Source organism: Aristolochia californica, unplaced genomic scaffold (genome assembly GCF_029961685.1).
Source record: "Aristolochia californica isolate CCGP_79_NKW_82.1479 unplaced genomic scaffold, dmAriCali1.0.hap1 SCAF_16, whole genome shotgun sequence".
Taxonomy (NCBI): domain Eukaryota; kingdom Viridiplantae; phylum Streptophyta; class Magnoliopsida; order Piperales; family Aristolochiaceae; genus Aristolochia; species Aristolochia californica.
In genome coordinates, this window is record NW_027181837.1 from 22,645,743 (window position 1) to 22,668,096 (window position 22,354).

The window sequence follows — 22,354 nt, forward strand, 5'->3', positions numbered from 1 at the left end:
AATGGTTATAATTTTTATAATTTTCAATATTTAATATTTTTAATATTATAGTTATTTTTATTTCATAAGTATGATGAGACCCCTCCCCCCCTCCCTTTTTTTTTCTCCGCTCCAAAAGAAAAAGAGGGGGAGAAAAAAAACAGAAGGAGGAGAAGGGGGGAAAGAAAAGAAAAATAAAGGGAAGAAAGGAAAAAAAGACAGAAAAAATAGTAGGAGACAAAAAGGAAGAAATGAAAAAAATTAAAACTATTTGAAATTTTAAAATGAAGTAAATTAAAAAATTAAAAAATTAAATATTACAATATTAAATGAAATTTGGATTTAGTCTAGTATTGGTAGTTACTTTTAGCCCTATCGTGATAGTTACTTTTTAATGGATATAAAAAATGCATTATTTTATAGTGACTTAACCAAAAAAAGAAATAACTGTTTCGAAGGAGCAACCCTGGGATTCAATGTAAAAGATTGTTGTCATGAGTGTTGCAACAATATGGGTCTTTGCAATTACCTTCAGATATCTCTTTATTTATTTGTTGCAATAATAAGTTACTCAGGTTTTAGTATATGTGAAGCATATTATTGTAACAAGGAGTACTAATAGAGTTTTTATCAGTTTGTTGAAGTTCCTACTCCAAAGCATTTTCAAATAAAAAAACTTAGGCCTTTACTATAGGTTCCGGAATTGAGATGGACCAAATTGGTTTCTTTATATGGTTGTCACATCACAAACATACCTTGGACTTACTTCAATGTGTTGGTTTGTCAAACCATACCATGAGCCTAGCTTTGTAATCTTCCTAAGGTGACAAATATACTATCGAATGGCCTAACATGTGCTTTATAGTATCTCACACTAACCAGATCGGATATTGCCTACTATGTTAATCAATTGTGTCAATTCATGCATTATTTGCAACAACATTTTGAGGCACTGAAGCGAATTTTGAGGTTATAAGTTCAAGGGACTTCAACTTGTAGTATTACTCTCATATATGAGATCTAAATGCATTTGTCCTTGATTAGTTAGTAATGTTCTCTTATTGTGATTGGTAAGGGATACAAATCAACTAGATAATTTGTGAGGGGTTTTTGTATATATCACAATGATAGTCTTATTTCTTGAAAAAGTTATAAATACCACACCATAGCCACTTCAGGTACCAAAGTTGAATATCAGACCACCGTTACAACCACCACATAGTTGATTTGGAGTAGATAGTTACTTCATTATACCCTTCACAATTCCAATTGGCCTATAAAGTTCTAGTTTTGATATCAATCTACTTTTAAATGACCGTATATAACATATAGAAATGGATTGTCAACTAGCAGATATTCTTAAAAAGGTTTTTCCTACACGATGTCGTAATTTTTTGTGGCGAACTTCTCATAGATCCCTCTATGCTTAGTTTGAAGGGGGTTGTTAAGGGTGTAAGTGACTTGAATGTGGAAGAGTAGGGGACCAACTTGAAACTCTAATGGTAACACACTAACACCTACCCATGAAATGATATTCACGTAATTTGAATATTACAGTTTGTAATTCTCTAGCCATTCTTTCATTATAACGAGTTTATTTTCAGATCCTTGAGGTTTAGTAGTGGGTCCAAGGTGGCCTTCATTATAGAACACTCAGACCACTGCATTATCCTCAAACACAGTAAGTTACAGGAAAGCCTGAGATGGGTAAATATCGTAGAAGCACAAGACGTTCTGAGCAGATATGGAAGCAATGAGCTTTACGTTAAATTTGCTGAAAGTAAAAGCAGTCCCAAGGAAGAAGATTACCAACAACAACCCGCTCCACTTCCCTTCACTCACCTCCTGATCTTTCCTTTTCTATCAAGCTAATTGCATCACTGTTATGTCAGTTTCTTTCCGCATCAACAAACTCCTTTTCTGAAACATACAACAACTCAGACACCATCACTACACCTTATCGTTTCACTTTTCTTGACCATCTTTTCTTTTAATATGAGGAAGCTTTTAGTTCTCTCCTCTTCAAAAGGGACAGCCTAGAAAGGTACTCGCTGAAGAAGGGTCCATGAAAACACTCATCATCCTTCTTAAACAAGATATACTGCTCCCCTCTTTCGACCTTAAAATCTCTAATCTACATCAAGTTCTAATCTAGATATCCTATTTGTACTTCATGTACTTGCCAGTACTTTTTCGATTTTTTTTTTTTGCGAATCAAGTACTTGACGAAGATGAGCTAAACTTTGATGAGAGTTCTGTAGATATGTATTTGCAGTATACGTAATTTATGCCATGCATGCATTCTGTTGGTTAAAAACTGTTAGTGGGGCTTAAACTTTAATTGCAATAATGCAAGAGTGAAACCCAAGTCTTAAGACATCTAAACTCATCGCCAGCCATGATTTTTTAACTAAACAACAGCTTAACAGAAGCTCACCTGCTAAAGCCAGCTTCTACTGGACCCATGTACTTTTCATACTTAACCAGCCATTAGAGCGGTTCTGAGAGCTACTTGTTTGGAGAGATGACCCCAGTTACAGTTGCTTTGTCAAGATTTAGTTAAGCTCTGATTGGAATATTTTTAGGATTTAAGCATGTGATTAGGTTTGGAAGCGTGTTGAAAGCATTCTGCTCCTATACTCAATAATAGGAACAATTACCTGTTCTACTGTTCAGTAAAAATCTCATTATCTCTCTAATCAACATAAATGTAACTGGTCATGAATTTCTGCAAATAATAACCCTAAAAGTACTTCAAGCTATATGCCAAGGAGGAATGGAGTTCTGTAGTCATTGATGATAAGATATTGGGTTGTTTTCAAGCTGCAGTAACAGTTCTTCGTCGTATTGGTTTGGTTTGAAGACACTCATTTGAAGTAATTCCAATTGAATAACCAAAACTCACTGATCTGTAAAATCTGGGTTAAAAATCTTTACCAGATTTTCTATTATCAGCCCCACTAACTCAAAATAAATTCCCCTAGAGACAAAACAGTCTTTCCTTTTCCTGCAAATCATTAAACTGGTAAGAGATAGACGCAGCAGGATCAGTAAAGGCACAGATCGCTTTCGTTTTCTTAGTTGCAACAAAACTAAGAACAATTCTGAAACCAGAACTCGAACAAAAGAAGATAAAACATATGTTGTTGTTGTTAAGTGAATGTTTCCCTAAATATGTTGCTCAGATAAATGTTGTCAGAGACATGTCTTGATAGAGAAGATTAAGGATTTGTGTACCTTGAAATCCAATTCACTGAAAAAGGTTGAAACTTGTAGTCTATTTATTTTCAGCAATTTTCAACTCGAGAATCAGTTAAAATGATGATCATCCTCCTCTCTTAAGAAATCCTCCATTAATAAGAAATTATCCAGTTCTTGACTTTGGCTTAAACCAGTTTTGAAGTTACAATTATCTAAGAAACTAAGGGTAATAAATACCAAAAATCTATTAATTGGAGCAGATAAAGGGTGTTTCATTGCTAGTAAACCGGGTAAATAGGTAAATAAATGGATAAAAAAACAAAATTTTCACACCATCATAAAAATTATAAAATATTCGCAAATAATATAAAATATTTTAAATATTATTAATTAATCAAATATTCTTAGCCATTAGAGAGGAAGAAGAGCAAAACCCCGTTGAAAGCAAGGCAAAACAACGAGGTGAGAGAGAAAGACACAGAGACAAATGGAGACGGGGCATCCTAGAAAGCTTAGCGTGCAAAATATTGCAAGCAAATGCTTATCTCTTTCTTTTATACCCTCCCTCGCCCATCTCTTCCTTTTTAGCTTCTTTCGTTCTCTCTTCCACTCAGCACTCCCATTCCCAGTTGCTACATCACCAACTACTCCAATTCCCCTCATGAATCATTCTTGCTCTTTGGAGATTCAAAGCCTCGCTCGTCATCACCCATCTGGTTTGGCTTCTGGATTCTGACTCTTGATTGCTGCTGCCCCGGGTAATTATCTTCCATCTCTGTCTCCCTCTAAAAAGATCCTCTACCCATTTGTAATCATTTTTCAACCTTCGAAATCTTAAATGGGTTTTCTTTTCTGAGTCTGGAGATACGATTAACTGTTTTCTGTGGTGGTTTTATTGTCTGGGTCAGTTGGTATTTCTTCTTCCAGTTTGATTCCGGCCTATGCTCTGTTTTGTGTATTTCTTGTCATTTTCGATTTCAGGTCAATCCGTAGCCCTCTGTTTGTTTGAATTGATCTTTAAACCGATTTCAGTCATATTGAGCGCAACCTGTTTGCATCGTTACAAGCAAGCAACAGGGGATTATAGAGATACCAACAATCTGTTCGGCCAAGAAAAGAACAAATCCCACAACAGAGTGCAGATTCAAGTGTTTTAAATACCCTTTTTAATGGAATCTGGTTTCTATTTGAAAAACTTGGAATTCGAACTTGTTTAATGGTACGAAGATGCCTCAGGGCTCAGAGGATACATTTATTACTGTACTGACGAGAGAGAGCAGTTTGCAGGGCGATTCTTACACTGTGGCATCAATCCGATGATTACGAAACTGATATCAGAGTATCGAGTACGTAGCACAGTGCTTGCCTTCTTACATTTTCTTGCTTTGCCATTGTCGATTTACGTTTGAAGATTTCACTTGCAGAGAACAAATAAAATTTGGAATGATCCTTTCGAATTAGATTTAGAAACCAAATTTCTTGAAGCTCAATACAGGAGCAATATTAAATTAACGTAGATCATTAATAGGAGTGATCAATGAGATGAAAAACTAAATTTTACATTTAGCAAGGCATTTAGCTCGCTTCAACTTAGATAAATAGAGACAAAGAAGAAACAAATTTCTCTAGTTTCAATTAAAGCCAGAGTGTTATATTGATAAAAACCACTGTCACAAGAGGTGTGTCTTCACATTCATCTCATGAAAACCTCCCTGCCAGGATTGAAGAGGAATATAGATTGAAGTCCACTATCATGAAAACCTCTCTTAGGCATTGTCAATTTAAATACCTAGGTGTTATATATCTAACTAATAAGTCAGAAGCTAAATAGTTAACAACATTTTATTTTACTAAAAAAATGTGTAAAACAGTATTACCGGAAGTTATGATGAACTAGACTAAGTAGTTGAACCCCTTCCTTTGGTCTAAAATTGATTGGCCAAAACAGAAGAGTATGATAGAGATAAAGATAAACATATTGATAGAGATAAAGATAAACATAGTGATAGATATAAAGATAATTAGTCATTATATTAGAGATAGACTCAAATTATAGAGTCCTAATCACCTATAGTCTCTGTGTAATTCTATAAATAGTTTACACTTGATTAATAATAATCACGATAATATTATTATTCATTCTAATATTTTACATGGTATCAGAATATCACTTCCAAGAACATGCTTCCTCTTTTTTAAGATCAAGATTCTTCTCGGAGCTCCATCTTGCAGGAGAGTCCCATATGATTTGATTTGCCCAATCCAAATTCGCGAAAAGGATTGTTATGACAACAATAGATAAACCTACATCTATCTCTACATAGTCTTTGATAGTACTTTATGTCTTAAAGTGAGAATTTTAATTAGGTGAAATTGCATATAAGAGAGGAGTTACTTGTGCTTTAAGATATAAATCAAACTCCATCTACTCTAGCTCTTAACTAAGTTATTTGATGTTTCCAAGGGGTGGATGATCCAAAACTCACCACTTCTGGTTCTTGTTCTTTTCCATGGTACAATATGTAGTTCCACAAAAGTGAAACTTGTAAACTAATACCAGCTTTTTGGACTTATTACCTACCTGAACTAAAGAAGGGTTTACCTGAACTAAAGAAGGGTTTTGGCTAAAGAAGAAGCTGTTTGTTGAAGATTGAAGATTGCAGAAGACCTTCTTATAATTGTTTTCTTTCGTCACTCTCCTTGTCAATGATAATAACTTGCTTATCAACTTTAAATATGTGTAGTTAGTTTCCACTTATTTTTCTCTGGTTTCATTGACCACGACATTTATGATGACAAATCTCGCCTTAAGCATGCCCCTTTCTCCCCGGCGTGTACATGTATATATATCCCATCACCGGAAAATAAACCGTAATACACTCTTTTGTATTTCTTTTCTGTTCTCTTGCTTGTGGTATATTACATCCATCTGCTACTGCTCAGTCTCTCAAGTAGGGGGGAGGAACGAGTTCTTATTGTAGGAGAACCTGGTCCGCATTGACTCTAATGGGGGGTTTTCGCAGGTATGTAGTGGGGATTTGAGTGACTGCGAAGCCATGGAGAGGGTTAGCAGCGAAGAGAGATAAGGAGAGGGAAAGAGAAAATGGTGGCTGCAATTTCTGCGACGCCGACTGCGAAGACCCAGCAAGAGGAAGAGACAAGAAATCAGCCATCGCGACCACCGCTTCTTCCTTCTGAGAAGGACAATGGTGGGTTTCTCTCGAAACGTCCCAAAGGCCGTGAAGTGACATCAAGGTATTTGTCTACCCCTTCGACTTCCTCGTCTTCCAGGAGGTGCCCGTCGCCGCTGGTTTCACGGACCACGCCGTCACCGGAGCCGTCCCTCAAGCGATCACTGTCCGTTGAGCGCCGGCGTTCTTCTACCGGCGCGGGACCAACAGATGCTGCCAAGATGTTGTGGACATCTACTCGGAGTCTCTCCGTTTCGTTCCAGGGGGAGTCGTTTTCGCTACCCATCAGCAAGCAGAAACCGGCCCCCAATTCATCCGCCACGCCCGCTGCTACGCCGGATCGCAGCCGTAGGACCACACCGCTGCGGGGGAAGACGGATGGCTCGCGGCAATCAGAGAACTCTAAGCCACTGGAACACCATAGATGGCCCGCTGCGAGGTCGCGCCAGTCAAATCCACTAACTAGAAGTTTAGACTGTACTGTGGAGAAGATGACGAGAGTTGCTGCCACGCCGAATGCGACTGTCCGGGCGTCTTTTGATGGTTCGGATTGCGTCAGCGCCCAGGATCTTGCCACTTCCGATACAGAGAGTGTTTCCTCCGGCAGCAACTCCGGAGTTTCAGAGACTGCGGGAGTTGGGGGTGGCAGGTCCACTCCGCGCCGAATGGCTGTTCCGGCCAGGTTTTGGCAGGAGACAAACAGTAGGCTTAGGCGATTGCACGACCCATCTTCTCCGAAGATTGGCACCACCACCAAAAAGATATATTCAGATAGTCCTGTCGCCTCTCCTCGTACCAATCGGGGACTTTCTTCGCCTCTCCGTGGACCTGCAAGGCCTGCCTCGCCGAGCAAGCTTTCAACTTCTTCACCTGCGAGGGGCATGGCTAGCCCTTCACGGGTCAGGCCCTCCGCATCAGGTTCCAGTACTAGTCAGTTAAGCAACGGTACCCCGTCCATACTGAGTTTTACATTGGATGTTCGAAGAGGGAAAATAGGAGGGAATCGGATTGAGGAAGCCCATTTGTTGAGGCTTTTGTATAATCGGCACTTGCAATGGCAGTTTGCTAATGCAAGAGCAAATGCTGCTTTATCTGTGCAGAGATTGACAGCCAAGGTATGGGTTTGTTTAATTTATGAAATTCTTTTGGTAATCTACTTTGGTTGTAACCGACTGATGTTAGTTAATTGCTATATATTTATTTTACTGTCCTGCAATATGCAGGGAAGTGTGTTTTACTAGGAAGGAGGAAATTTATGTCACTGAACCAAAACAGTTGTTTTTTCTTGATTAGTTGCATCTAAGTACTTCTCCCTTTCCATTTCTTAACGCTTGTTTTGTTTGTTTATGCTTCCAAAAATTATTCATCTTCAGTAGAGGTTTTCAGATGTCTTCCTTGTATTATTATCTCGTAGCTTCAGCATCTATTGCTATTTGAAGCTGGGTAACAGTTGCCTAGAGATTTTGTGACAGAACAGTATACTCTTAAGCAAGTTGATACTGGCAAATATTTTTTAGCAGTCAATAAATCTCAATACAGAAGGAAAGTATACAAGAGAACCAAATCCCTTAGCAGTGGAAAAGTCAAAGAAAGGAAATATATCAAAATACATGACAAAAACCTCATACAACCAAAATTTCCTCTAACAAAAGGAAAGGAGCCACAAATGATAAGGCATTTACTGGCAGCACCTTCCAATCAAGGGAGTCCAAAGTTTTCTAGAGTAGTTGGATCTAGGTGAGTAAGCCCAAAAGGAAAAAAAAATGGAAAGCATTGTGGACAAATCCAGGATTTCCTCGTTGAACTGATCAAGCCTCCAAAAGGAGAGGTGTTAGGAAAATGTTGGGCCACTCCTTATTGAACTGGGCCCAGACCTTTTCACGGCTGGGTGTCATGAAAATTTTCTCAGGATGAATGGTTCCCATGATGGATCATACACTCACATATCATTTGCTACATCCATTTTCTGGGGAGGCTAATGAAATTGCAGATTTTATCTTATGGCATTATCTATCTGTATAAGGTACTGACAGGGACTGTAGTTCAAGATACATGGCATGCTTCTTACTTGTGTGCGATCTAGTTGGTTTTAGGAAAGTGAGGTTGAAGATGACAGCTTAGCTCCTTTGTCATCATAATTTGTGAATGAGATCAGACAAATAAATACAAACAAGTGTATGTGTCGGCACACTAAATTTCCCTGATTTATACTTGAGTTGGGTTGGGGTTGGCCCTTCAATCCAGTCAAACCATTTAAGAAAAGCAATGTCATGAAAATCTTTGACTCCTGAAATTCTATTTTAAAGCATGTGTGCAACAATTTTCTGTAATAGCTTCTCTAACAGTCAGTTGAAGTTTCACATTCAGGTTTTTCAATTCTGTCTAGATTAAGTGCTTTCTCATTTTAATCATATTGGCTGTTTCAAATGTTTTTTAAATCCACAGCATGACGCCATTCTTACATTGTGAACTTCTTATAGTAATCGAGCTTTTCACTTCATGTTTCTTTTAATGCATTAAACTGAAACTATGTTCAGAGATTTTACTGTTGGCTGATATCTTCTCTATGTATATTCAAGAGTCAAGATTCAGTCATGTCTTTGATCATTTCAAGAGTCGTATCTTTGACCATTTTAATCTAGATCTTCCTGCAGGCTAACACAGAGGCATGTCTGATGACTTCTTTCTCCTTTCCTTTTTTTTAATAACATCAGATGACATATTTTAATGTGCATGCTTTTTTGTTTGTTATCAATTCATAAGTTTTTAGGAAATGCTCTGCTGAGTTTGCTGATTCAGTGTTTCTAGTTCTTGCATTAAAAAGAGAAAATAACTACTTATCAATCAATATTTGGTATTATCTTGCATATTTATTTCCTAAAGTTTTACCTTTGTGCTCAGAGAAATCTATATAACGCGTGGGTTACTGCTTCAGAACTTCGTAATTCTGTCACAGTTAAAAGAATCCAATTACAGTCTTGGAGGCAAACTCTGAAGCTAATCACTATCCTCAAGGGACAAGTAAGACTTGAATACATTCTTTGCTTTACATACCAGTTCTGATGAGTTAGATTTGATTATTTTTTCCGTACTAATTATATCTAGCTACTTAAAAATATGTATTTCCTCTTGGAATCCAAATATGTATTGTAGTACTTTTCAAATATATTTCTTTTGACTAATTTAGAAAGCGCCATCTTCTGGTTTCTTTCACTCCTTTTTTAACATCATTTTCTGGAAGCTTTAGTTTTTATCTTCATTCTTGTTTATTATTCTCATAGCTTGGTTGTATTGATCTTAGCTCCATTATAACTTTTTTTTTTTCTTGGTAGTTGCAAGTAATCATTTTCTATTTAATCTGTATAGATAAGGTAAAGTTAAGAAAAAGGGATCATCATGATTAGATTGTTGACATTGATTCCTAGCTTGATATTTCTTGGGCACATACCCCTATGAAGCTAGTCACCTGGCTAATTCTCTTGTAAGTAACCGGGTTTATCTGCACCTTGTTCTTAGAGGTTGGATCCTGCTTGCTCCCACTTAAATTTTTTTTTGCTTTCTTACTTTTTTTTTTCATTTTCTATGTGTGTACATTTTTATGTTTCCACTTTTAGCTTCCTTTTTCTTTCCTTTCTTCTTTATTATATTTTCCCCAAGGGAGGAGCCCTTTGTACTCCTTCCTTTCTTAAGATAATCTCATTTCTTGCTGTCTTTGAGAAAAAAAAAAAACTTTGTTGTGTAGTTTTCGGTTATAATGAGTGTGAGGATGATCCAGTATGTCTGACTTTTTCTAGTTGCTAACATATAATGGTTATGAGGCGAGTTCTTAATTTTTTTTAAACCATTCTGTTTTGTGCCTGGAGGCAGATCCTTTCAGATGTTTGTAATTACTATATAATGTACAACAGGACCATCAGGGACCTTGGTTCCCTGATTAATAGGTTGACTTATTAAGAGATCTGCTGCCTAGTGAGATGAAAACATATTTTGGACAAGAGAGGGGAGGGTAAAAGGTATCTCACTGGGAGTTGTTCTATGCTTCATCAAGGGCATTTGCTTAAGATGAAAGCAGAGCTCTGCAATGTCGTGAATTGTCTGGGATAATTCCATGGAAAGGTTGACATCTTAAAAGCAACTCTAATTTATCAGTTGAGCCATTCATTAATATAGCATCCAAAAGCTTTAGAGCTACTGCATATAGAGCCCTTGAATGTTATGTCCAAAAAATGTAAGAGTATCTGAAAAAATGAGGAGAAAAGACTAGTTGGAGATTTGGTGGCTGAGTTCAGATCAAATCAAACTATTTATCCTACTACGAGAGTTGCATTAAAAAATCCTGGGTTTATGCTTGAGCAACAAGGAGTAGTTCGGAGCTCATTTAATGACCAAAATTGGAATTTTCTATGATTCAAACTTGTGAATCTGCTAACCCTCGCGCACCCACCCCCCCCCAAGTAAGATCTTTATAAGCTTCCCCTCCTTCTCTTATACCTATGTAAGCCTTTCATAAGGAAAGAATAAATTTTTTTATTCTGCTGAAAGGCTCTACAAAAGTCCACTGCATTGAAAACTTCAGCATCACCATACTAATGGCATCTTTGTCTTGGTCATCCATCCAAAATTAAGCTACACCAACCTCTTCTTCTCTCCTCTACTTTCTCTCACATGCCGCTTTCACTTATTGATTCAATCTTCGTCCTTAGAGAGAAAATATCGTTTTACGGAAGTCCAAAGGCTTAAGAAACCTGCTCTGATGCCATGTAGAATTGCAATTTAGGTTAAAATAAGAGAGTAGAGACAATAGAAGCAAGGGAGGGGAGAATATAAGTTGCCACACAAAAGAATAGCATATACTTTTTTCTAAGAGACTAAACATAAAAAACTAAGTACAGACCAGTAAATAGTAGACTTATAGGGAGAAAGCAATGCCTAGTCTATCCAAGCATGAACTGATTAAATACCCCTGAATTACAATATCTAACAAGATCTGGAAAACTTTGCTGTATTTAAAAGGGATAAAGTCTTCTTCTTTTTTTTTTTTTTTTTTTTTTTTTGAAATGGTGAATAATTCATTAAAAAGGGAAAAGGGAGAGAAAAGTCAAACCCCAAGGGGAACAGAGTCCCCCAATTACTAGAAAAGATCTATGAACACCAGACTTAGCCAAATCATCAGCAAGATGATTGGCTGATTGAACAACATGATCCCACCTCACATCAAACCTCAAACAAAGATGAAGAATTTTATTGTTGGAGTAGTGAAGCTGCCATGAAGGGGAGGAAGAACCAGAGCACCAAGAAGTGACTGTAGAAAAATCCCCTAGAACAAAAGAGGAGCGTGAAAATGCTGAACATATATGCGAATTCCTTCCAAAAGAGCACAAATTTCTGCCTCTAAAGCACCCGCCCCACCAATTGATCTAGAGAAGTCCAAAACAACAGTATTGCAATGTCTCGCAGAACACCACCAATCCCAGCTAAGCCTAAGTCTTTTTTTTTTCTTTTTCTGTGTTTTTGAGAATGATGAGAAAAAGTCATTGAAGAAAAAGGGTTTGAAGTTGTCTTGGTAAACTCTATATACTTTATTTCATATCGTTCTCTAACATATTTTGCATTTGATTGAATGCAGTTGCCTTACCTAGAAGAGTGGGCTCTTGTGGAAAGAGAGCACTCAAACTGTTTATTAGGAGCAATTGAAGATCTCAAGGCCAGCACTCTTCGGCTTCCAGTAGCTGAAGGGGCAAAGGTATTTTAGCATCATCAAATTATACTGGACTGATATCCATGAAAAGTGACACTAGCTGTTATCTTTCTTTAAAATACACTATTTGTTATCTTGTTGTGGTTATTTGTTTTTTTTTTTTTTTTACAGGCTGATATCCAGAAAGTAAAAGTTGCCGTTGGTTCAGCTGTCGATGTGATGCAGGCAATGGGGTCGTCAATATGCTTCTTGTTGTCAAAGGTGGACTCTGCCTCTTCTATAGCTTTGCTATAATTTGCTTTTCCTATTCTTTTTTATTGTCATACCTATATTACTTAGTTCTCTTTTTAAAATTTATCATTTTAGTATCTTGCTCTCTAAAAATCTCCTCACAAATTGAGAACTTTGGACAGTCTGTACTACTATTTTTCGTCTTTTTTTTTTTCGTTCCATCTAAGAATCCATCAATATCTTAAAAAGCAAAGTGTAGGACAGATGGTTTCATTTGAGCGAAGAACCTTTGATTGAATTCAATGAGTATCTCAGCTTTGGTAGCAAGAGAAATGGTTTGTGAAGGAGGAATGACCTCCTCAATATCTCTCTAGCAGCTATTAGTCTTAGCATCCAACTTCACCAGCATTAGGACTTGCTTGTACACTGCACCGAAGATCCTTTCCATGCTGAGTTATTTGACCAGCTTTGACTGATGGAGGGTTTAGAAGAACGATTCCTATCAACACCTTCAAATTGTCTGTAGCAGCTTTTAGAGTTTGCTCATGATGCATCTGTGTTAAGCTTGACTCACTCAGGAGATGAGACTTGGGTCCTTTTTCAGGATTTTAACTCAGTCCCTAGTGCATTTGTCTGGGTTCTCTAGAATTTTATTGTGTTTGATTTTCAAAGTCTTCCAGACTAACTGAATTTATTCTTCCAAAATGATTGAAGGGGGATGCTTCTTTGAACGCTTGAATGTTTTTCTTTTGAGATGATTTTTCCTAGAATGAATTACACATCACTTTGAAGGCATAAAATGGAGTCTTGACAAGTTGACCAGTCTGTGCAGAAGTGGCAAAACACATCTTCTCTGTCTCTCTCTGTCAGGCAGGGAGATGCCTTACCATCATTACTGACTGTTCATTCACATTTCTTTCTTGTCCATTTATATTTCTTCAAATTCAAATTTTATTTCATTGAATAAGATTGTAGTATTTATTACGACAATTGGCTTATCTTTATTATTATTATTATTATTATTGTCTAGGACAATTTCACCATCATGGCTGTCATTATTTATGTGTTTCCTCCTCATGATCTAAACCAGGTGGAAGGAATGAATTCCTTGGTGGCAGATCTTGCAAGCGTTGCAGCACAAGAACGAGCTCTGCTTGCTCGATGCAAGGATCTCTTATCATCTATAGCTGCAGTGCAGGTAACGACGTTAACTCACTTTTCCTTAAAAACTTAGAGCTGCTGATATCACACAATGGCCATTCCAACATAGGGATTGTGTAGTAAGTACTTAGAATTTTATAATACATATAAGTGGCTCATATTCTTTACCCTTCAGTTTTCTCAAGAAAAGAAAAGATAAATTTTTTTTTACATATTGAGATTGTTTGTTGAAGAACTTTGAAGCAATGAAATGTATATAGCTAAGTTTGTTCTTGTAAAGTGGCATAGTTTGAGAGATCAGAGCGAGAGAGAGATCAAAGAGAAAGATAGGGAGCAGAAAACCCAGCTGCCGTATTTTTGGAAAAGGCTGATTGGGGCTTGAGCTTGAGCCCTTCTCTCTTTTACATTTCACTTGGGTAAAGCACCTTAAAAAACGTAAACACGATAGAATAGAACTGATTTCTTAGGACATAAATGGGGAAACTAATAGTGTAAAGTGATATAAAACAAGCTTAAATGTGAGAGAGTATATGACTATACTATCCTTCAGTTCAACTGACCAAATACCCCTAGATAGTATTTTTCAGCATTCTCTCAAGTTGGAGCATACAAAAATGTTCCTAGCTTATTACAAAATATCCCAAATTCCTTTCTAGCAAGGGCCTTAGTGAAGAAATTTCCAAGCTATTGATTGAAGTCATGGAGTCACTATCTTCCCAATTATCACAACATCTTTGATAATGTGACAATCCACTTTGATGTGTTTAGTCCTGTCATAGAAATTGACTTACTAACAATGAAAATACCCACTTGATTATTTGATCACAAGCTCTTTTATGAACCCATATACCTCCACAAATATTTCATCCACATCAATGTATACGTTACATGAGGTATAGGCTATGGCTATACACTAAGATTTAGCACTTGAATGAGCCACCATAATTTTTTTTTTTTTTTTTTTTTTGTTTTGAGATATAATGCTTTGAATTTTTTTTTTTGAAATGACTATAAAAGAGGAAAAAGAACAAATAAACCTAGCTAGGAGGGCCTTCCTCCACAACAAGGTGTTGAAGTGAAATTTCCGTCTTAGCCTAAATGTCTGCCAAATGATTGGTAGAGCGAAGAATGTGCTTCCAATCCAGAGAGTTTTGCAGATTTGGAGTTGGAGATGCCAAGAGGGCCTTCGAAGGAGAAAAGGAGATAACCATTTCTATCGTGAATGACCCCTCCATAACCAGCAGGGCTTGGGCAACCAAGAGCGCTTCCATCGAAGTTTAGCTTGAAATGGCCTGTTGGTGGAGGGGCCCAGGTAGCCATGATCGGTGGGTGGGAAGGCTGAGACAATCCAGCGACCACTTGCCAATTTCCTTTGAGGTTTCTGAATTCTTTTCGGGTTAGGAGCCAGATAGAAACTTGGCCCGTAATGTTATCAGACAAGATTTCAGCGGGGGAAGTTCTAAATTCAAATTTTTTCCTGTTTGTTTCTTTCCATAAACCCCATATAATGTGCCCAATGCAGCATGAGAGAAGCATTTTTCCGAGCTGTGGGAGACTAGCACCAATGATCGAGAGGATAGTGGATGGGAGATTTTGTGTAGTGCAATATGGGAACCCAATTTTATTTAAAAGGTTGGTCCAAACAGTATGGGCATAGTGGCAGGATAAACGTATGTGATTGGCTATTTTTGGGGCAATTTGGCAAAAAGGGCAAGAAGGGCAAAAAGGATCGGAGACGGGGGTTCCCTGTCGGATTAGGGAGTCTGATGTGAGGATTTTATTTTTGCAGGCGCTCCAGATAAAGAAATTTGCACGAGGTGGGGCAAGGAGGTTCTAGGTGGAGGCTGCTGGGTGGTTTGGCTGATTTGAGGTGGGATTACTGAGGAAATTGTAGGTTGAAGCAGTTGAGAAAGTGCCTTTTGTACAAGGTGTCCAGATCAGGGTATCAGGATTGAATCTGGGTTTGACTGTGGAGATGCTTGAAAGAAGATTGGATGCCAGGATGACTTCAGAGCCCGAGAAGTCTCTCCAGAGGTTTAAATTCCAGCCCCCTATTTCAGACCAAAGGTCTGAGATAGAGGCATCAATATATTTAGCCAGGACAGAGATAGACTCATAGTTAATGTTGAGGCTGGATTGGCCAATTCACCAATCAGACCAAAATTTTGTGGTGGTCCCATTGCCAACGTAGGACTTAACAACTTTCTCAAAATCTGGCAGTAGCAAGGATATTTTTTTCTAGGCTGGCGACAAACGGTAGTATCTTCCCCCCTCGGTTCACCATCCCAAAACCTTGTTGGCTTTGGCAGCATCTTGGCTCTCCAAATTAGGTCAGGAAAAAGATTGAATTTCTAGATCCATTTAAGGAGAAGAGCAGAATTTGTAGTGGCAGTGTTTGGATACCTAGTCTGCCATGGGATTTTGGCTTGCAGACTTCTTCCCATTTTACCAAGTGATACTTTTTCTCCCCATTTAGTCCTCCCCAAAGAAATTTTCTTTTTATGAGCTCAATTCTGTCTCAAATAGAGTGGGGCACGGGAACATAGACAGAAAGTAACCAGGGATTCCATGAAGGCAAGATTTAATGAGGACCAACTTACTAGCTTTAGAGAGGTATTTCCCTTTCCAGGATGCCAAGCGACACTCCAGGCGCTCAATAACAGGGTGCCAGGAGCACTTGAAGGGTAAACTAGAAGTAAGGGGAAGGCCCAAGTAAGTACATGAAATTATTTTAGTTTTATATCCAAGGTAGTTGACCATGGAGTTTAAAAGGTGGGGTTCAATATTAAAACCAGTAATAGATGACTTTGACCAACTTACTTTCTGACCGGATGAGATTTCAAATAGATTGAGCAAGGCTTTAATGTGATGAATTTGTTCCAAAGAGCATTCATAGAAGAAGATGGTGTCATCCGCATATTGTAGGAGGGCGATGTCCTGAGTAGGATCAGGGGATATGGGGCTGAGTCACCCCGATCTTTTAGCAAGTCGAACCATGACTGGCAAATGTTCACAAATAAGGGTGAAGATGAAAGGTGACAAAGGGTCTCCCTGTCTGATTCCCCTGGTTCCATTGAAGTACCCACAAGGCCTACCGTTGACAAGAACAAAGTAAGATGTAGTGGAAATACAGTTTCTCATCTAGAATCTCCACCGGGTGCCAAAATCCATTTCACCAAAGAGGTGGTCCATCAACTTCCAATTAATCCGGTCAAAGGTTTTTTCAAAATCAAGTTTGAGAACAACTCTTGGTTGACTTGATTTGCTTTGATTAAAAGATCTTGTAGGCAATACATCAAGAAGATGGGGTTCTCATAATGAGAGATTGAAGGGAGACCCCCTCTTTTGCTAGAGAATCAACATTACAATTAGTGGATCCGCAAAAAGGAGTCCATTTGCAAATAATGCCAAAAAGAAGATCCTGAATTTCAGAAAAAAACTGACTAATGACACCAAGTGGATCCTTAGGACTGGAGCACCAAGAAATAACATTGCTTGAGTCATCTTCAATGTGGAGCTGTCCATGAAATATAGGCCAGAAAATCAGCAGCCCATGCCTGAGTTACTGAGTGGGTCAGCATAGGAAGCAAAAATCTCCCAGCAGCATTTTCAAAGAGACCAGTGAAACCGGAGGGCCCCCGTGAGAGGAGCCACTGAAGTTGAGTTTGATCAATCCAGGTTCAGGGGGCAACAACAACCAGGGGAGGTATTTTAGCTGGCTGAGAGAGAGCAACAACTTGGGCCAACAGCTCCTAAGGCTGACACGATGAATGTCCTCAAATGAGGCTAGCGAGGCAAGCCAATTGATGATCTGATCCACAACTGTCTGCCAAGGAGAGAAGACTTGCTGGAATTGCCTTTGATTTTTTTCATACCAAAAATCCCATGAGATGAATGCTAGGCAGCCCTTGAGCATATTTTCCCACAGAAAGGAAGAGGAATTCTCATCCCAAGGTTTATTAAATCACCAAGTGAATTGGGAAGACAAAGGCTGAGATCGAAGAGTTTCTTCCTATAAATGTGTAATACCCACTAGTGGATCTTCTATCTTTTTTAGACCTTGCATAATCAAATATCAGAGAACCTTTTAATATCTAGATAGTCATGTAGCCCTTTACTTGGAGCACCTTTCAAGTACCTCAAGATTCTATAGATTGCCTCTATGTACCCTTCTGAGGCTTTCTTTATATTGACTAACCACTCTTACAACATAAGCAATATGTAACCTTATAACTGCATTGTAGATTAACTTTCCAACCAAACTCTAATACCGAGTTATGTCCTTCAAAATAAACTTTAATCATCAAGATGAATAATAATACTGCTTTGCATGTTTTACCTGTTTAGCCCCAAGTAATCTAGTTTCATATAGTAAAATAAAGTAGTAAGATATTTCGTTTGAGATAAAATATTTCCTAACTTATTCTTCTTCACTTATCTATCTAAAAAGTACCTTACATGCCCTAGATCCTTTATCTAAAAGAGATTGTTCCTTGATTGCTTTAATACTGTACTGATCAGTACCTGGAATGACAATGTCGTCATCAAATATAGTTGAAATAGTTCCTCCTATATCTGTGTTAAGTACAAATGCTTAATAGTCAAAATGATTCCACAAAAAAATCCAAAAACAGAACTACTTTATTGAAATTCTCAAACCATGCTTTGGTTTTTGTTTAAATCATAGATATCCTTCTTGAGTCTGCATACCTTCCTAGTCTCCTTTAGCAGCAAACCTCAGACGTTTCGTTATGTATATCCTCTTCTATGTCACCTTAAAAAAAGACATTTTTTATATCTAATTGGAAAAGAGTTAATCCTTTGTTGAAAGCAATAGAAATCAAAATTCTAACAGAGTTCTGGAGAGCAAGTCTGAAAATAATGTGCACATAGGTTTGTGTGTAACATTTAGCATCTAGCTTGGCTTTATACCACTTTATTGTCCCATCAAGATTGCACTTTAATATAAAGTCCATCGACATCTAACTATCTCTGCACCATCTGGTGGATCTCTTTAAGTATATATGTTTGTTGTGGCACCAAGGCCCCATCTACTGCTTATTTCCACTTTGGACACATCATAACCTCATGTAGAGACCTAGGAACAGAAGAATCTGACAATGAAGAAGCAAAGAGATTTATAGGAACAGGATAATGATCAAAGGATAAAAGATTTTGACAATAGTTGTTGAGTAGAAGAATTTACTAATTTTTTGAGAGCATTAGCAAGGTCTAGGTCAGGTGGAGTAAGATCTTCAGCCGAGGGAGATGATGGTGGAAGGGGTGCATCACAAGATGAATAAAATGTAGTATCCTCAAAGAACATCACAGTCAAAACATACATCTTCTCTGCAAGAGGATCCTAACACTTGTAACCTTTTTGAAAGCGTAAATATTTCAAGAAGATACCCTTGTAATCTAGGAGAGATTGTTTGTAGGACCATAGGAATGTTGAGACGTACACAACTAAAGACATAGAGGAGCCATTGTAAACAACTCAATGCTTGTTTTGAGAACATTAATAGGGATTTGACTATTCAAGATAAATTAGGGCATGTGGTTTGTTATTAAGACAACATCCTCAGGAGCATTCATATGAAAGTGTTGAGCGACATACACTGATAGGGCAATGTTTTAGTTTTATATAATGGGCAGTAGGAATTTTACCTCTCTTGTTACTTCTCACCTAGATTAATTAAAGTTGTCACTGAGTGTAGGTTTATACTGAGAATACTGTAACTAGAGATGAGAATTTCTTTTACATACTGTCCTGACCTGAATAATAGGATTAGTGGTTGAACTTGGCCCCTAATTAGAACCTCTCTAGTTCTGTGGCAACTTCTCTCTCCTCTCTCTCAACTTCTTTAATCTCTTCCTCTCCTTTTTCCATCTTAATCTCTTGGTTCTACAATTTCACGTGGTATCAATGCAATGTTCTTGTCGTAGGACCTGTGGGTTATGGGCCGACCATGGTACCTTGTAAAACATGGAGTAGGAACATCGAGTAGATGTTTGTTTCTCCATTCAGCTACCTCATTTTACTAAGGAGTATAGACATATGAGGTCTAGTCGATTAGTTCGTTGGACACACAAAATCCAGTGAAGCAGTTATGCACATATTCAAGCCTATTATTAGAACATAAAACACATATGGGTACACAAATTGCGTCTTCATGTCATTATAAGAAACGTGATGACATGAAATACTTTGGACATGTCTTTCATAAGATAGATCTAGGTTCACCTACTATAGTCTTTATCCAATGACTTGAAGTACTCTGTAACCAAATGGATTATAGACCTGACATGGGCCCCATACTTCAGAATAAACTAAATCAAAAACTGGTGAACTCCTCTTATTGAGGGATGGAAATGTCTCACACAAATGAAATGAAGGGCTCATAGAAAGAAAGAGTCGATGAAGTTTATCTGGAGATGGATGACCAAGACGATAGTGTCATTGTATGAAAATGCAAATGCTTGTAACTCATTTCAACTATTATAAGCAACATCTTCCAAATAGTATTATCTAGCTCATTTCTCTTACCAATCATTCATTTTCTTTGTCTTGAGATCTTAAAAATTCATAGAAGGCACAAAAAGGAGACAAGAAGTTAGATGTTTAGTTATCTAGCTGGTTGCAAGAAGTCAAAAGGAAATTTTAGAATATAGAAAATGATAAGTATATGGAAGAAGCGACATGGATTATTTCAGTACATACCTGAGTAGAGGAATAATTGTATTTCTCTCCTGTTTTATTGAATATTTACACACCTTCCTTAAAAAAAAGGATGTTAAAAAAATTGTAATAAGGGATGAAGAATGAGTTTATAGAAAAAATGTGAAGACTTATTTATCATATTTGTCGATGCTTTTGAGTGTATGATCCCTTCTCGGCAGGAGAAGCATGGAAGACACTCATACTGAGTGTGATGGAGTGCCACAGTCAGAGGGACACTAAGAGGGCATGACAGCTATATGTGGCAGTCGTGCATCAGCTTAATTATTATATCTTGAAAATTTTGATTTCCTCAAGCTGGTTTGCTAAATTTAACCCATTCCCTGGAAAGTGGTTAGTAGATCCACAATCGACACCCCCACACCCCACACACAGACACACACACACCCATCCCATCCCCATACCTTGTTGACCACCACCATTCCTTTAGGAGCTTGCATGGAGTTTGAATTTGGCACAGCAATATCTAATTTGTGTTCAGATTCTTTCATAGGATTTACTGCTGGCTCAGCTTGCTATAATAGAGCACAAGTATCTTCAATTGAAGGCTTCTCCTTCTAGTCAATATCTATGCCCTAAAAGACTCATACTTCAGTCCTAGAGTAAACAGATTGTTTTGTTTAGAGTAATGTGAATAAAAAATAACAGAGAAGAAAAGAAGAGTAGAATACTACAAGAAAGCTGCCGAGATACAAAGTGAATGGATTCACTCTTTTCTCCTCTCTTTGCCTAGGGTCTCTTTTTCATCCAAAGTGATTGGATCATAAACACATTTCCTACCAAACAGGCTCAAAACAGGGTCCTATATACAGTCTACACCAGCAAACTTGGGGAAGGAATCCACATTCAGACGTCCACTTTATACCATCAACCAATAGGAAATTTCTAAATAACCTCTCAGAGAAAAGAAATCAAAATTTCTCCGGCAGGTACTCTCTGCTCAGAACAAAAAAGGAGATGGAGAGATTAGAAAGATTTTACAGGTTGTCATTTTCCCTCTGATACCATGTAAAGTGATGTGATTTTAGAGATCACGGAGTGATCCAGGATAAAGAGAACTGCTGCACTTTGAGAAGAGGCAAAGATTAGGTATTTTAGCTTGATTCCTCTTTTTTGAGTGAAACTATACAACAATACATAATTGCTCCTCTCACTAATATAATATAATCTGACTTATTTCTTCTGTTCACGTGAACAGGAAACTGATCTATAAAGAGAAATATGACAACCTAGATGTGAGAGAGAGCATATGAGTAAACTACCCTTGCCACATGATCAAAATGCCTGTGGACATTAGTTTTCAACAGCTCTATAATCTTTGCATCCTTTTGCATAGTAGCTCTCGTTTTTGAGATTGTTTTTCAATTTTTATATTTCAGGCCGTTTCGATATACTTTGTGAAATGATTACTTTTTCAGGATTTCACATGCACTGGTTAACACATACTTGTATACAGGCTGAGGAGGCGAGTTTAAGAGGACATCTATTGCAATTAAAACATGTACCAAACCTGACACAACTGTAGAGAACATGACTTGTGACAGTAACACCATTTCTAAATGCTAACCTCGTATTCCATCCTTCCGTTTTTTTTAATCGGAGCGGGCATTAAAGTAAGCAAGTATCGACGCTGCAGAGGAAGTGCTGATTTCAGCTCCTGGAATTGCAGGGCTGTGGTTTATGATGTAATTTTTGTATGATTAGAAGTTGCAGGAATGACTTCCATCTCAGAAATTCTACTAGCTGCACCTGTATTCTACAGGAGAAAGAAAAGCTGATGTATTGTATATATGTAAGATGATTTCTTCAATTTCCACTTTATTTGGTTCTCTTCTCTGTTCATTTATTGTAATCTTAAAAACATGTTCGGTTCTGTTAAGACTGAAGCAACACAGTTATTGGGAGTGAGCAGTTGCCATCCACCAATTGGATTCGGTTGGTAAAGTCCCAAAAATGCATTCCTGACAGATGTGAAAATGAAAAACAAAAGAAAAGGAGACAATAATAAGAGCACAATTTCCTTAAACAAGGACGAGCATCACCAGGCTGCTTGCATTTTTCAGCCTTTTGAGGAAGAAATTGCTTAAAAGTAAAGAAGTTTCATCCAGTCAATTTGCAAGTAGAGGGTAGACCAGTTGCTGGGATTTTAAGGAC

The 22,354-nt window shown here is 37.7% G+C and overlaps 1 protein-coding gene across 1 annotated transcript; it reads left to right on the top strand.

Moving 5' to 3' along the window:
- The first annotated feature begins 6,148 nt into the window (after positions 1-6,148).
- LOC137953334 (QWRF motif-containing protein 2-like) lies at positions 6,149-22,009 on the top strand. The gene is made up of 6 exons (XM_068800693.1): positions 6,149-7,486; positions 9,273-9,392; positions 11,998-12,114; positions 12,241-12,330; positions 13,391-13,498; positions 21,657-22,009. Exons 1-6 carry the CDS (start codon positions 6,284-6,286, stop codon positions 21,723-21,725), a joined length of 1,707 nt encoding a protein of 568 aa, XP_068656794.1. The 5' UTR covers positions 6,149-6,283; the 3' UTR covers positions 21,726-22,009.
- The last annotated feature ends 345 nt before the right edge of the window (positions 22,010-22,354 follow it).

Excerpts from the sequence above, each read along its gene's own strand:
- LOC137953334 (XM_068800693.1), top strand. The coding sequence starts at position 6,284 with ATGGTGGCTGCAATTTCTGCGACGCCGACTGCGAAGACCCAGCAAGAG. Across the intron at positions 7,487-9,272 it reads TGCAGAGATTGACAGCCAAG|AGAAATCTATATAACGCGTG; the intron begins GTATGGGTTTGT and ends CTTTGTGCTCAG. Across the intron at positions 12,331-13,390 it reads TATGCTTCTTGTTGTCAAAG|GTGGAAGGAATGAATTCCTT; the intron begins GTGGACTCTGCC and ends GATCTAAACCAG.